Source organism: Alosa pseudoharengus, unplaced genomic scaffold (genome assembly GCF_046254945.1).
Source record: "Alosa pseudoharengus isolate Yale_2024_CS ecotype anadromous, Long Island Sound unplaced genomic scaffold, YU_APseudo_1.1 YU_APseudo_1.1_scf_2, whole genome shotgun sequence".
In the NCBI taxonomy this organism is placed as follows: domain Eukaryota; kingdom Metazoa; phylum Chordata; class Actinopteri; order Clupeiformes; family Clupeidae; genus Alosa; species Alosa pseudoharengus.
Window position 1 is genome coordinate 52,823,273 of NW_027468663.1, and position 16,970 is coordinate 52,840,242.

At 41.9% G+C, this 16,970-nt stretch overlaps 1 protein-coding gene across 1 annotated transcript; it reads left to right on the forward strand.

Annotated features, from left to right (window-relative positions):
- The first annotated feature begins 190 nt into the window (after nt 1-190).
- smad1 (SMAD family member 1) lies at nt 191-15,680 on the forward strand. Its single transcript, XM_076295502.1, has 7 exons — nt 191-244; nt 4,943-5,587; nt 7,369-7,659; nt 11,263-11,379; nt 12,824-13,045; nt 13,303-13,559; nt 13,706-15,680. Exons 2-7 carry the CDS (start codon nt 5,188-5,190, stop codon nt 13,847-13,849), a joined length of 1,431 nt encoding a protein of 476 aa, XP_076151617.1. The 5' UTR covers nt 191-244; nt 4,943-5,187; the 3' UTR covers nt 13,850-15,680.
- The last annotated feature ends 1,290 nt before the right edge of the window (nt 15,681-16,970 follow it).

Genomic DNA, 16,970 nt, shown 5'->3' on the forward strand with positions numbered 1-16,970 from the left:
ACATTGTTTCACAGTTACATAATCTCATTCCAGTAGGCCTGCAAATGTGTTAGATGTGTAAAAAAGTAGGTCTCATTATTATGGTACCGCCCCAAACTCTATCCCGCGGTGTGATACCATATTCGTGCGGAGGGTGAGGCGGTTCCGCGACACACTGACGCCAGGCGAGAGCAGATTGAGCCCTATGATTGAGCCAGGCTGTAGGACGGACGCGCGGAGGGAACGCTTGGAAGTGGCACTCGAGGTAGGCTACAGCAAACTTCTTCTAGTCTTCACTAACAAAGCATGTAAAGTTACGAAGAAGCAGTGTCAGCACTGTGTTTATGCATTCATATAAGACAAGGGCATCGTATTCAACTTACCGTTTGTATCCTAAAGTATCTTTGGGGAGCTTCGAAACTTTTGTCTTTTATAAGGGACGTCGACAGCATGTTGGGGGCTGTCGTTACTGGAAACATTTTTTATCATACAAGATAACTTTTCTGTTTTTGTCGATGTGAATACAGTCTACATCTTGAATGCATAAGAGAGATAAGATACAGTTGATCTCCCATCTTGTGTTTTTTGTCTACACCCTGCGATGTCTAGCTCATTATTATTTTGTATAGCCAAATATGTGGCTACCATACAGTCAAGCGTTACTTTCTTGACTTGGAGATGTCATGTTTTTTTGACAAATGTTTTGATAAGTGTAGAATTATTAAAGGTGTAGAATAAGTGATGTAGACCCTGATCAACAAGGTGTCCAGTTTAAGACTTTGCAGTCTACATTTTTGGAGACTGTATGAGAGTAATGTGTATTTTAGAAGAATGTGCTATTTTAGCATACATTGTAATGTGTGTGTCTGTGCACGCATGTGTGGGTGGGTGCTCTATGGATGCAGAGGCTGTTAGTCCTGGGCCAGATCTCCTGACATCATTGAAGATGACATATCAGATTACTCAAAGGACGCAGAATTTGTCCTTGTCTGTGATTTGGTTGAATTTTTACATTCTCTCACATTCCTCTCATGACTGGGTTATGTTTTCCCTTTGAATTGGTCTCTCTGGTGACTGGAGGTGTGATATTTTACTCAGACCAAATTACATGTAACCCTATGTGTTTATCGGCCTAATCTTTTTGTGTCTACCACTGAGGCTTTTTTTATGCAGTGCATTACATTGCATTACCCACACTCATTGTCATAACCCTGACATGAATGTACAAATATCCGACATCTGTTTATTCAGAAATTTAGTAATGAGAAATAATGACTGCTGTTCACTAGAATAGGACCTACTTAAGAGGCTGCATATCTAAAATGTATGGACCAAGAGAAGTCCTCCAAAGGTTGGCCTATCCCATGTCTGTCCCAGAATCTACCGGATGTTATGGTGAATAGATGACTTTCTCAAGTGTATTTTTCCCCCTCTCTCCATTCATTCTTCTTCCTGTGTATTTATTTATTTCCCTCCATCACACTTCCCTCCATTTTTGGTTACATTCTTCAGTTAGTGTCATTTCCTTTATCTTGTCTAGTCAGCCTCTCTTCCTCAGAGATATTGTGATTTCTGTTCCTTGGATGTCTTTTACCTGCATCATAAATGACGTCTGATCAGAACCATTTATATGGAGGTTCCGAGATGCTGGTGTGTGTCTCCAAAGATAGGGCAAGCTGCATCAAATTTTCACCACCACAGCCCATTTCTTGTGCAAGTACTCTGTCTCTGTTCATTTCTACCCCCCCCCCCCCCCCCCCCCCCGCCCCCCAGCTATCACTTGAACGTCTCAATTGAACTGCTAGCTCTTAATGGAGAGCCTCAGATCCAGGCCCTGATAAATAATGTAGGTTCACTATAATGCGGCGTCCCCTGGGATTACAGAGAGAGCACCATTACTGCCCCCTCATCCTCTGCTGCAGGGGGCTAAATTGATTAACAGCACTGAAGCAGCGCAAAATGATACATGCAGGAGTAGGGGTGGTGCGGGATAAAGCCTGTCGTGATCAAGCTGCGTTAGCCTGGCAACGCTAAGTGAGCATGGTTTTGCACGCTTCCGCTAGTGTTTATGCATTGGGTTAAAACATAATAATCGTATAGGCTTGTGACATAAAGCACATCTTCATACTTTCAGGAAGATGTGCTTTATAGCCTACAAATGATTGTATTTTACATCCACGTCACGTCAGTTTCATCTCACTATTATTCCCTAGACAACCCAAAACATCTATTGTCCTTAAACACAAACACAATTACTATACAGATCTATATGTGGTAGAGTTAGTGGTTGTATAGATTCTGAGATTAGAGGCTCATTTGGAATGCTCTTGAAGATGACAGTTGGTGTCATTGTGCTCTCAGGCTCCAGATGTTTGGCCGATGTGCTTTCCTGGAATTAGCCACAGAACTGGATTAAAAGTTATTGTTTTTTCTTCTTCGTCTTACCCATCTGGTGGCAAACTGTGCAAGGTCTGTAAGAAGTTATCAACGCAGACCAGTGATTCCACTGATCAGTAAGGTATTCTTAAAGATGCTATTGGGCTCTTACTATGTTGACAGTTATCTAGCCTTATTTATAAATATAACAGTATTTCCCTTTGTTCAGAGACGACAAGTATATAAAATATACTTATTGTATTGTAGTAAAAAGAAGTTTAGGAAGACATGTAATGATTGTTCTTGCTCTGACATAGTATTTTGAAAGTCACTGTCTATCAGACCCCACTGAGAATCTGTCATCAGTTTCAGAGATACAGTTGAGATCATGTAATTTCTGCAAAATGACCTCCCGATTCTTTTCTATTGAACTTGCCTATAGTGCCGTGGCAATAGCCTCCTGCACGTCTTCTGCGCCTGTCCCCTGCTCTCCTCATCCATCCCGAAGAGAGGTCTGTGGCCGATGCACAGACCCCTGGGACGAGTGAACGGAAAGAGGCACCACTCCCTCAATTGTTCCTCTCCCCCACCTGCATGGAGCCCTGGTGCCTCCAGGAAGTGAGATCAGTCCGTGCTGAGAGCAGAGGAGGGGTTTTGCCATGGTGGCTACTCAGAGAGGATATAAGATGTTTCCTTTGATGCCTCTTCATTGGAGAAGAGAAGGATGTGGCTGCCTTCCTCTGCAGTTCTCCCTGGTAACAACACAGGGTCCAGAGATTTTAAATTAGCAGTTGGCGCAGAGATTGGCCTGCTATGCTAAATATAGTTGAAAACTTTTTAGCTTTCCTGTCGCTGTGGACCATGATAGCAGCCACAAACCCCGCACAACCCAGCCCCCCTCTTGGGATATAAACAGCACCTGTTTTCATAGCATGTCTCTCAATCTTCGTATGGCGCACTCTGAAACACACACACACACACACACACACACACACAGTCCGTACACCACTCAGGTCTGTAAACTGTGCCAATCTCCTAGTGTCAAATCCAAAAATAAGATTCTGTTCTTTAGGTCTTGTGACCCTTAGGTGAAAGCCCAGGATTCCGAAGTTGCTGTTTTTCCTCTTTCTTCATAGAGATAGGATTTTCCCACCTCAGCCTGACACAGTTTTGACATCCGTTTTGTTGCTCAAGTGTTAAAAATGTTGCATGTATGAGGTAGCAGAGGAGCTCTTTGAAAGAGCCATATGCTATAGCCATCCACACATGGAGCTAAGTCACAATGTTATGCACAGGCCTACTCTGCTCTCTCCTGACTGATTCTAGTGCAGTCATCCGATGACGTTGAAATGCATAGCTTTCTCTTTATGTGCCTTTTTCAGAAGTTATTGCCAACATCAGTGGTGGTACTAGAATTTGTTTGATTGCATTTGGGTTTGTTGAATAAGTGCAAGAGTTTTCTCTGTGTCTGCTTTCAGATGTCCCAAACTATTTAAAGGGTGACAAATACCACATTCACACTTTTCATAGAGTATCACATTACATGAATGCAGGGAGTCACCACTGCTTCTTTCTAGTCAACTTCAAAGCGGGGTGTAAACTTTCAAGTCATACGTTCCTGTTTCCCTCCAAATTCCCACAATGCCTGCTCCTCTGTGCTATGTTTCCTGGGACTTGCCTGAAAAAATGACACATTTATGGCAAGTTCCACTTGCATTTCCTGTCCCATTGTCATGCATTGTGTTGATTGAAGTTTCCGACAAATTCACAATAACATATCTGTCCAACCATTTACTGAAAAAGCAGAAAAAATTATCTAGCATTAAGAATGATCTAGTAACAGGACATGGGAAGTGTACTAGCACCGTTGGAATGGGCATGTCAATTTTGACATAACTTTTTTATTGGATGAATGCAAATTACAAAAAACCTCCATTCTCCCCATACTGACAGCTCTGAATATAGTAATGTAATTAGTTACAGTGAGAGCATAATCTCTACATCTGATTCAGAGAAGCCTGATATTTGAACTTTGAATAGCCTAATGTAATGATAATCTGTTTTTTCTATCAGTCCAAAATTATGCTTATTGTAGCTCATCTGTTGCAGAATATTTTGTAGGGGACAACAGAGGTGCCTTTTATGCCTTAGTTCATCGTTTCCCAACCTTGGGGTCGGGACCCCATATGGGGTTGCCTGAAATTCAAATGGGGTCGCCTGCGATACTTGGTATATTACAAATGACCAGTACATTGCATTCAAATATACATACATTAAATACAAAATATTAAAAACCCCATGTAATCAGATCCTTCATTACAATCTGGCTACAAAAAAATAAATAAACATAGACAGCCCACATTAGATGCCAAACGAATTTGCTTGCTAGGACGTTTGGGGAAGATCAAAATCCCACTCTCGACTGGGTGTTACAACAGAGATGTTGTCAATGATTGGGGTTTCCAAAATTTTGTGACATCAAAAGAGGGTCACCTGCCAAAAAAGGTTGGGAACCCCTGCCTTAGTTGAAAGGTTTTTGTTTAGTGTTTTAACAAAATCTCTCTTTCTGTGTCCCTTCTGTTTCAAGGTTTCCTGGGTATTTTCTCAGATCTCCCTGATCATCAACTCCAGAGGACCAAGAGTGGTTGGGGTGCTTTTGACGTGCCTCCCCTCCACCATAAGTGTGGGTGTGTGTCCGTGTGTGCTTATGCCTGTGAGTCCTGCGTGGGGGTCAGCTGGAGTCCTCTCCTCTCTGTGAAAGGCCCCGACCAGGACAGGTGGTGTGGGGGGGTGGGCTTTGGTTGCCGGGGCGTGCAAGGCAAAGCCGCCACCATGAACGTCACATCGCTGTTCTCTTTCACGAGCCCGGCCGTGAAGCGGCTTCTGGGCTGGAAGCAGGGTGACGAGGAGGAGAAGTGGGCGGAGAAGGCGGTGGACGCGCTGGTCAAGAAGCTGAAGAAAAAGAAGGGTGCCATGGAGGAGCTGGAGAGAGCCCTCAGCTGCCCAGGCCAACCCAGCAGCTGCGTCACCATTCCACGCTCGCTGGACGGACGCCTCCAGGTGTCCCACCGTAAGGGTCTGCCACATGTCATCTACTGCCGCGTGTGGCGCTGGCCCGACCTGCAGTCTCACCATGAGCTAAAGGCCCTGGAGTGCTGCGAGTACCCTTTCGGCTCCAAGCAGAAGGACGTCTGTATCAATCCCTATCACTACAAGAGAGTGGACAGTCCAGGTGAGGCCATCTCCATCTCTAGCCAGAACAATTCCTCTCCATTCCATAGAGTAAGGTGAACCAATTTGTTGTATACTAAGAATAAATGTTAAGCAGCTATGACACCTATATGAAACTGATAATATGGGGCTTTGTTATCCGCCTCATTGAAATAGCCTGGACACTTCTCTGGTGGAGGTGAAGACCAGTGCCTAAAAGCCCTTTAGGGTGTTGCTGATGTAACATGCTCATATGTTTATCACTTATATGTTTATAATTGTAGCTAATTATAATTAACTAGAATTCAAAAAAGGACATTTTAAAATGTATACATGTATACAATTTATACATGTTTATACACGTATTTCAGGTGGTGATAAGTCATGATATTTCCTGCTCTGCTTTGAAAATGGGCCCTTGTCTTTGAGCTGAACTGACGAAATGTTAATGTACAACATAACAGCAATAATCAGTTTTACTGATCACTGAAAGCATTTACTTAAACCACAAAAAGACTTTGCTGTGTTCCTATAGTCCAGAACTCACTGGACTGTTCGAGATCAGGTTGTTTAGCATCTCGTCTGTTTCACCTCCCTCATAACTGGTGCGTTCAGCCTCCACTTGGGATCTGGAGCTTATGGCCTCATCCCTTTATCTTCTTCCTCATCCTTCCTGTGGCCTCTGCAGATGTGCGGTCTGCTTGCTCTCCCAACCCCTCCCTCTGCTCACACGCTCCTCTGATTCTGCTGCAAAACACTTTGGAGAAGGAAGGGTGGTGGAGGGGTGCACATCAAAAGCGCAGCCCTCTTTTGTTGGCTAAGCAGAAGATGAGGGTCAGCTGACGAGACAGAAACAGCTGTCTGCAGGCTGTGTGTGTGTGTGTGTGGGGGGGGTGGGCAAATCTGTGTGTGCATACATGTGGTTGTGTGTGAGCAGAACGGGAGCAGGAAATTCCAGCCAGGGGAGAATGAGGCCTTTGTTTCATGGCAAACTGTGTGTGTGTGTGTGTGTGTGTGTGTGTGTGTGTGCGCGCGTGTGCGTGCGCAAGTGGGGTCTGTTTGTGTGTATGTGTGCGTGCTGCTGCCTTGCAGGCACAAGTGAACATGTGGCCATGGAGAGGAAGAGTGTTACAGGAACTCCTTCCCTCCCTCACACACACACATGTGCAGGCACACACAGAGGCACATTCACTCACACTCTCACACACAATAGGAGGAAGCAGTGGTTGCCTAGCTTTAGTGCTCTTGCTAAGGGTCCGTTGTAGTCAAGAAGAGGACACCTGTCTCCCTTCCAAACACAAGTCCTCCTCCAAGTGTGGAGAGAAACAGATGCAGCCCATGACTCCCCCAAACCAATTGTTATTGGACAGACTTGGCCTAGTTGCACAAGAGTGTTGCGGAAGCCCTATTTATATATGCAGCTGAAGTGCAAACGGCTTTATGTACAATTAAAGACTGTCTGTTGCAAGACGAGGCCTAGACTTAATTTGTCACTTGGGGTTTTCCTTTTTTAAATAACATGACTAATGTGTAGCCTATCTATAGAGTAGGTCTGCTGTTCACTTCACAGGACGAGAGTGAGCACTCAGGTTGACGGTCTTGTGCACTCTTTCCTGTATAACTCTACTGTGGTTTGGACATTACATACTGTATCTGTTGAAAGAGTCCATATTTTCATGTGTTTATATGAATGATGAAGACGAAAAGGCGTCTAATTCATGGCAGAATCTGCCAACCCTCTCACCTTATTAAGGAAGAGACGTAAATGACTTCTGTAGAGTGATCCTCTCATCTCTTTCTCAGTGCTGCCTCCTGTGTTGGTACCACGCACCAGTGAGTTCAACGCGAAGCTGAGTATGCTGCCTCGCTTCCGGAACCCTCTGCACCAGGCTGAGCCTCACATGCCTCAGAACGCTACCTTCCCTGACTCCTTCCCGCAGCAGCCACCTCAGACACCAGCCGGCAGCCTGCCCTTCGCTCCACACTCGCCCACTAACAGCTACCCAAACTCCCCGGGCAGCAACGCAGGCAGCAGTGCCACTTTCCCACAGTCTCCCTCCAGCTCGGACCCCGGCAGCCCCTTCCAGATGCCAGGTGAGGCCCTCTGTTGCATTTGAAATATTTTACATGACTATATATTTATATGAAGACATACAGAATATTTTACATGACTATATTCATATGAAGACGTACCAAATATTTTAATTGTTTTTAATAATACTAGTGCAGTGCCCGTTCAAACATGCCATTCTTGTAGAAAAGCCGTAGCCCAATTACATGCACGCAGGTATGCCTGCTTTGAAAATAGGATGATAGGGAAAAACATCATTCCAGCTAAGCATTCAATAATGAATGAATTGTTAAGCTTATTGAATAACTCCTGATAGAGAAGACAAATCATTTTGTGGAATGATGCATCATTGTATGAAATTTACAACGATTTACTCCGCAATCTCTGGTAGCCTATAAGTGACATCATGCTCTGTCTGCCTCGAACAACGGTTCGAGAGATATGTGAATGACAGACAAACAGACAGACAGACGTTCCTGTAATTTTTAGATGGATATAGCAGTATAATTTACTGCTATATACTGCTATATATATAGCAGTATAATTTACTGCTATATGGTAATGCTTTGATTACTTTGTCAGGTTTTCAGGAAAATCACAGCACTGAAACAGCTCTTATTAAGGTTAAGGTTAAATGATAAACGCCTCCATACAGATGCTGGCAAAACATCAGTCCTGCTACTGGACCTTATTGCAGCATTTGACACTGATGATCACAACATACCTACACAGACTGGGTTCGATTTACAGCTATAGTTATCAATTGGCTCAAATCATATCTATAATAAAGGAGCTTCTTTGTTGGCAACTGTACCTCAACACCAACGTCCTTGACCTATGGTGTTCCCCAGAGGTTGATCTTGGGGCCACTATTATTAGGGCTGTAACGATACACCAACCTCACGATTCGGTTTGTATCACGATTTTTGACCCACGGTTCGATACGAATCTCGATTTATTTTTTTTGGGGGGGGGGGGGGGGGGGGCTAGACATTTTATTAAATAACATTTTAATAGCCTCCCTTAGAACACCACAGGATTACAATATAATATATCTATTATTTTATATCCTGATATAAAAATATTTTTCTGAATGACTGATATTTATGACAGCACACTTTAAGCAGATTAGCCTATAGCCTAGGCCTGCTATTTTTTATTACAACTCTACCTCTTTAATTCAGCTTTCTGGTTAAAGCCTGGAAATATTGTAAACAAAGTAGCATAGTTGGCTAGCTTAGCCTATCATAGTCTACTGATTGGACTGTTCAGTTTTCCCATGTGTGTTTAAGTTTCAAGGTAATACTTGTTCTCCTTGGGACAGGCCCTTTTGGGAAACGTTGGTATTGAGATGATCAGTCAGCTTCAATGCAAGAGTTTTAAACAAATATGTGCAGCATGCTAATGATGCTAAGCGGAATTAATAGTAATTTAGCTAGTCGTCTTCTATGCGTCCTTGCTTTCACGATTGTGAATGTTTTATTTAAGTCGCGCATGTTCATTGAGCAGGAGGGAGAGGGAGAGAAAGGGAGCGCGAGAGAGCGGGGCAAGGAGAGGGGATTTACTTCTATACTGTTTGGTAAAGTTGCACACATAGTCTACAATGAAAGCAAGGAGAGGTATGAAATTATTATTTATTTATTTGTTTGTTTTTGGACAACGTAGGCTACCGATAAGTAAAGCGGGAGATGTGGGTTGCTTTTGCGGCCGCGTAAGAAAGCACTGCGTGAAACACTAGAAAGGTGTGTCGCCATTCTGCCTTTTCACACACAGTATCGTTGATATGAATGTTGCGATTTCGGTTTCGAATCGTATATCGTTACAGCCCTAACTATTATTCAACCCTTATATGCTCCCACTTTGAAAAATCATCAAAAACGATTTGATCTATCTCAGCTATGCTGATGACACCCACATTTACTTAGCTCTGTCGCCAAATGACTATGGTCTCCTTGAATCTCTGTCAGTGTGTTGACCAAATCAACAATTTGATGTCTCAATTTTCTTCAGCTGAACAAAGAAAAAACTGAAGTAATTATATTTGGTGGAAAGACTTAAGGTTGCCACTCTCTTTGATACAAAAGTGCTCAAAGCAAAGGATACTGTTAAAAATCTTGGTGTCTTAATTGGCAGTGACCTAAATTTTAACAGTCACATGAAAGGAATAACTAAATCAGCTTTTACCACCTCAAAAACTTCTGATGTCTGATGTCAAAACATGATTTAGAAAAACTCATTCATGCATATATATCCAGCAGGGTTGATTATTGCAATGGGCTTTTTACAGGCCTTCCTAGACTCAGCTGATACACAATGAACGGGTGATATGAAAACTAAAAAAACTGACCACATTACTCCAACATAAATACATGCACTGGCTTCCAGTAAGTCACAGAATTAACTTTAATAATAATAATAATATAATAAAATTTATTTATATAGCACTTTTCAAGCACAAAGCACAAAGTGCTCTACAGACAAACAAACAAACAAAACAAAGCAAAAAACAAAACAATAGTAATGATAACAACAACAATAATAATAATAATAATAATAATAATAAAAATGATAAAATAGTAAACTACCAAACTACAAACACAAACTTATCTAAATATATATAAAAAAGAAAATAGAAAAGGTATACAGTATAGTACCCAAGACAAAATAAACAAACAGAAATGATAATAATGATAATAAATTAGCAGAGACATGAGTGGAATCATTCACTATTTAAGGAAAGCAATTTTATATAAAGCACTACTGCTGGTTTATAAATCACTAAATGGAACGGCCCTAATTAGCAGACATGCTTGGGTGATACACACCTTCCAGACCTCTCAGATCTCAGGAGAAAAACTTGTTGGTAAAACCCGCTGTTAGAACTAAACATGGTGAAGCAGCTTTTTAGCTCAGCTCTGGAACCAACTTGCAGATGACAATAATGCCCCAAATGTTTTAAATCTAGACTTAACACCAAACTGCTCTCAGATGCCTTCTTCTAACTGATCAAATATACTTTCTGTTACCACTGAATTACAAATTCTGAATCTGTCTTTTAATTATTCAACCTTGTGTCTTTTATGTTTGTTTTTTAATTACTTAATTACTTAACAATTAATTATATTATGTACTTTACTTTTTAAACTATTGCCCTTTTATGCTTTTATTTGCTAATTATTTACCAATTCTATTAGTCTGCTTTGGTTTATTTGAAGCACATTGAATGACCCCTGCGTATGAAATGTGCTATATAAATAAACTTGCTATACTTGGTATGTTGTGATCCTCGACATGAACAGAACGAGGTGTTTTTAGACACCTTTGGACACACAGGGTTAATGATCGTAGCATTGTAATTTTCTGTAAATTACAAAAGCAGCTAGTACACTCAATCAGATATAATTGTGGTAAGAGTCACTCTTTTGCGAGAGTAACTACCGTCCTCTTTCACTTTTTATGTAATTCGGGGAAAATCAACTTCACTAGTAGTGAATACTGTTGTTGTTTTTGTTGGGTTTTTTGAAACCCTTCATAACACGGTATGATTGAAAATCACTGAGCCTGTAAGTTAAGTATTGATGAGTAATTGTTCATTTGTGGTTGTGTATTCATGTTTTATTGTATAGAAACCCCTCCACCTGCCTACATGCCCCCAGATGAACCAATGACCCAAGACTGTCCTCAACCAATGGACACCAATCTGCTGGCTCCCACTCTGGCTCTTGAGAACAGCAACCGCCCAGGTACTCTAAAGGGATCTATGTGTCAGAAGAGCAACCCAACACTGATCAAAATACCATTAACGCAATTTAGCTGTTAATATGGTAAACATTACACTACCAAGTGAAAAAAGAATTCCTTAGAAGAATGAAGAGTATGTTGGAGAGTTCACTAAATGCATTTACTTAATGCCACATGTACTCCTAGATTTGCCATCCCTTAGGCCAAGGGGTTTACTGTTGCCAAGAGCTTTGCTGCTGCAGTAATTCCATAGCAACTCTCCTTTCTGACTTGCTTGACTCAGATTTCTTAAGTGGTGATTAGGAAGCAGGCTTGTGCAAAATTCCAGAATTGAATTGAAACTGGCTTTAAATTCCAATTCAATTCTTGAATTTCACTTGCATTTCAAATGAGGTAGCAAACAGGAAGCAGAATTGAAATTGAATTTTGCACAACCCTGTTAGGAAGAGGCACCACCATCAGATTTGATCTAATTCCAAATCTAATTTAGTTGTTGACCTACCTAGTCTACATCCAGAAATGTTTGTTTACAAGGAGGCACCAATAAATACATGCTTTAAGAGCAAGGTGCAAAAATAGTAAATCATATTGTTTTAAAGGTTACAAATGTTTTTTCACACTAAAACTTGCAAAATGCAGATTTGTCCTTGATTTGAATCCTCTAAAATGCTACAGTTAAACTTAGCATCAGTTACAGACCTACAGAGAAGTACTGCAGATTGAAGGATGTTGGCAGGAACAAGTTGAGTTAGGAAATGAGTGCAGATGTGGGGCTAGGAAGTGATGAGTTTTGGGTGGATGAGTGGCCAGTGGGAGGCTTTGGCAAGCTGCATCCTGAATGAGTATGTGTGTGGGTGGGGTAGCTACATTCACACTTCTATTGTTGGAAGCTTCTAGAATAAGGGGCCTAGACAAAACACACCTGGCGAGCAGAACCACATGACCAAGGAAACAGGGGAGAGGTATGAGCTAGATAAACACAGCCAGTTCCCTGTCCACTGGCATTGTGTAACTGGCAGAGCCTGCCAACAGATACCGCTTTGAGGGCACAGAATCAGCAGTTAGCACTGCACACATCCTGCATTCATGTATATAAAGACCGATGGGAAGTTCTATGCGTGTCTAGATTTACTTACTTAGATATGTCATCCATGTCACTTTTATTATAAAGCCTTTTTAAATTACAATTAGTGATTAGCAGTGCTCACTCATGATTGATTGAATTGTATTCATTTGATTGCCTTGTTTGAGCTGTAACAAATCCAACCCATGGTCATTTCCCAATCCCACCCCATCTCTCTCTCCCACTTGCTCCCTGTCACTCGTCATTGTCCTGTCTGAATAAAAGAGAAAAACTATATATTAGTCATATGATGAAGTGTTAGTCCACTCTGTTTGTCTATCAGAATCTTAGTCATTGTGCATGCTTGTGTATTTCTCTTGCAGATGTGCAGCCAGTGGCTTATGAGGAGCCGAAGCATTGGTGCAGTATTGTTTACTATGAGCTAAATAACCGTGTTGGCGAGGCCTTCCAGGCATCTTCTACTAGCGTACTGGTGGATGGCTTCACTGACCCCTCCAACAATCGCAGCCGCTTCTGCTTGGGCTTGCTCTCAAATGTAAATCGCAACTCCACCATCGAGAACACTCGACGCCATATTGGCAAAGGTACAGCTTTGGTATAGCATGTAAATAAATGGATCATGTTGTATTAAAAAACTAATATTCTGGAATTCGTTTTTTAAGAGCACTGGTGTTATTTCTGTTAAGTAAATGCCACAAAAAGTAGTCTCTCTGAATGCTACAATTGTATGAGCAATACAATTATAATACAACTAATGATCAGTTCCAATTATGGTATATCGAGGCACAGTATAAGACATGGAGATATATTCATGGTTATATCCTGGCTGATCTCTCTACAGGCGTGCATCTGTATTATGTGGGTGGAGAGGTATACGCTGAGTGTTTGAGTGACAGCAGCATCTTTGTGCAGAGCCGTAACTGTAACTACCACCATGGCTTCCATCCTACTACGGTCTGCAAGATCCCTAGTGGCTGCAGCCTCAAGATCTTCAACAACCAGGAGTTTGCGGAGCTACTGGCCCAATCTGTCAACCACGGCTTTGAGGCTGTTTACGAGCTTACCAAAATGTGCACCATCCGCATGAGTTTTGTAAAGGTATTACGTACACTAATTTATCTGACAAACTAAGTTTACTTTTCTAGACTGGATCACATGTAAAAGCCTCCCCCAACACATACGGACACAAATGACATGTCTGACTCTGTGCTTCTCTCTGATTTGTCTCTCCTCTCTTGCTGCAGGGCTGGGGTGCAGAGTACCACCGGCAGGATGTCACTAGCACCCCCTGCTGGATTGAGATCCACCTGCATGGCCCACTGCAGTGGCTGGATAAGGTCCTGACCCAGATGGGCTCTCCTCACAACCCAATTTCTTCGGTGTCCTAATCGTAACTGAGCCTGGATGTAAGGGTGGGCTGGGGTGGGGTAAACAGAGCACCCATCCCCCCGGGTATCCAGAGCATTAGTTTGACTGATGGGGGGTGGGGGGGGTGAGGTAGCTCAGGTGGGTGTTTGTACTCAATTTCAGAGTATGCATCAGACCAGTTCTAGAGGGCCAGTGTGTCTGCTGGTTTTCAGGAGTGAATTTCTTATTGCAGTCAGTTGCTTCAACCAGTCCCTTTGTGAGCTTTCTGAAAACTGGTTCACACCATGCCCCCTAAGAGCCAGTCTGTGCAGCTCTGTTCTACTTGAAGGAGGTCTAACTAGGACATAATGGGGTAGAGAAGACTGACAGGGCAGTCTTCAGAGTTGTTATTTGGGAATCTGGAAGATACTTGATTTAAAAACAAAGTGTGACCAAGCGTAATAAAAAAAATCAGACTAGCATACTCATTGCCAAGTATCCTTCCTCTAGAATCTTCTGGTGGCCTTCTTTTTGCTATTGCATTTTGTTTATCTTTTCTCTGTCTTTTTTTCCAGTTTCTCCTCCGCTCTTTCTTTTAAAGTTTACGTCACAGTATTCCATGTGGGATCCCTTGGAGAGTTCCATGGGGAGTTTGGGACAATGGGTGGGGTGGGAGGGGTGCATTTTATTTTATGTGTACAGACCTTGAATAGTGAAGGAAACATTAAGGGGTATCTCAGTTGAATAGAAACTGAAAAGAAAAAATGTTTAAATTAATGTAAAAATGGATGTCACTAGATTTTAGATTAGGCAAGTTTACATATTCAGGTTAATAAAATAAACCAGTGCGCCAGATACTTATAGGTGGTTATGTCAAGATGGCAGGAGGAATGTCACAGAGATTGTTAAGTAAGTGACAGAAGGATTTGGACACACATGATCTGCTCTTTAAATGACACGCAATAGTGTGACTTGTCATGATGTGCTCTTTTCATCATACTATTGTGTCTAAGGGAATGTGCAAGTTGGGCAGAGCCATTTGAAAATTCTGTTGTCAATGTGCATTATGCAACAGTCAGCGTTTTGGAAGATTGCCTCAAAATTCCAAAATTCTTAATGTGATCTACAGTATCCCTGATTTTTCTGTAAAAGCAATTAATTGTGGTAGAAGGGAGTGTGAAGACAACAGTGGGTGGTCATTGAATAAACAGGTTTGGCTACATGTTTTAGTAGTGTTAAAGGTGTGACAAAAGACTTTGTTTTAGATGCACTCATCCCCTAGACTAAGTGCTATGCAGTCTTTATCTTTATTGCTTGTTTGATCAGAGTTTGTTTGGTCACATAAAGAATATTTTATGCCAACAATGTATTTTTTTCTGGAGCAGCAGAAAATACAGGCAAGTCAGTACTGACTTGCAGAGTGGATACCATAAAGATGCATTGCATTTGTTTCTTTGACTGAATCTGACTCCGCTAAATCATGTACAAATTCAAACAGTCATGTTCTGCCTGAGCCTCTCCAGTTAGTTCTTACTGGAAAAAGTAAACATTTCATATCTGTGTTCTTTTGAGTTGCTGTGGGTTATAAATTGATCTTTTTCTAGTAAAATGCAAACTAGATAATACTTATTTCTTGTCCATTGTTTAGGCAAACAGAAATCCCATCCGGTGTTAATGTAAACATTTTTGTATTTTTGAGATGTTTTACTGTTTTTTTTTATATGCACTTTCACAGATGGCTCCTTTCTGCATTTCTCGTTTGTCTCTTTTTTTAGCTGGTTTTGCTAGTAGTAGGCCTATTCCCAGAAAGCAGTTTTATTCCATGAATATCAAGTCTACTGGAAGATTCAATAAAAAAAAACTGTTTCTTTATTAATGTGTTTTGTTGTTATTCTTCTCCATTAAGCTGATGATACACAAGGCAACTTTTTGAGAGCTGAGCTTTGGTAGGGAGAGTAAGGGTTCCAGGCAGAGGGCAAGAGCTAGGATGTTGGTGAGGGGGCACAGGGTGGTTCACATCTTTCATTGAGTGATGGAAAAAAGAATCCTGCAATGTTGTTGAACCCTCTCCGACCCTTCAGACAGACCCTTTGTCAACACACCCCAAATTGGGCTGGGATATTCAAGAACTGCACTAATTAAGGTTATGTCAGCTGTTTTTGAACCAGCTTAAAAACCGCCAATACAGATAGACAACATAGCCTACTCTTTTGTCCAACAGTAACTGACCGATACAAAAATGGACAGAGCCACTCCTTAGTCAAAGTCAAAGTCAAAGTCAGCTTTATTGTCAATTTCTTCACATGTTCCAGACATACAAAGAGATCGAAATTACGTTTCTCACTATCCCACGGTGGAGACAAGACATATTTTACCAATTTTAAGTCCACAGACAAACATAACATTCAAGTAAACAAAAAAGTAAGTAAATAAGTAAATAAGAGGGCACATATAATGAAAAAATAAGAGCAGCAAAATTTGGTTGAAATTGTGCATAGACAGTCAATAAAATAAAATACTAGTGCAAAGTCAGGCCAATAAGAGGCTGAGGTAGTTCTGTTTGACCTAAGTAAGAAATAAAGTGGCATAGTGGTGCAAGTTATGTAAGAGCAGCAGAAGTGTTGTGTTTTCAGGACAACAGCAACAAGTTGCAAAGTGTACAAGTGTGCAAGTGGAGTGGTGCAGGCGGCCATTGTGGGTCCAATGTCCAGGATGTTATGTAGCTGAGGGTGGAGGGGGGAGAGGAGGGAGAGAGTTCAGCATCCTAACAGCTTGGTGTATGAAGCTGTTGGTGAGTCTGGTAGTGCGGGAGCGCAGGCTTCTGTACCTCTTCCCAGAGGGCAGTAGATCAAACAGATTGTGAGCGGGGTGACTTGCATCACTCACAATTTTGGTCGCCTTGCGGGTGAGGTGGGTGGTGTAAATGTCCTTCAGGGAGGGGAGTGAAGCACCAATAATCCTTCCAGCTGTGTTCACTATGCGCTGCAGGGCTTTCCTGTTGTATTCAGTGCAGCTTCCGCCCCACACAGCGATACAGCTGGAGAGGATGCTCTCAATGGTGCCTCGGTAGAATGTGGTCATGATGGCTGGTGGAGCACTTGCTCGCCTGAGTTTCCGCAGGAAGTACAGGCGGCGCTGAGCTCTCTTCACCAGTGATGCTGT

What these genes read in the sequence shown, in the direction of transcription:
- smad1 (XM_076295502.1), top strand. Translation starts at nt 5,188, where the DNA reads ATGAACGTCACATCGCTGTTCTCTTTCACGAGCCCGGCCGTGAAGCGG. An exon ending in CAAGAGAGTGGACAGTCCAG is followed by an intron (nt 5,588 to 7,368) that starts GTGAGGCCATCT and finishes TCTCTTTCTCAG; the next exon opens with TGCTGCCTCCTGTGTTGGTA. An exon ending in TCGACGCCATATTGGCAAAG is followed by an intron (nt 13,046 to 13,302) that starts GTACAGCTTTGG and finishes ATCTCTCTACAG; the next exon opens with GCGTGCATCTGTATTATGTG.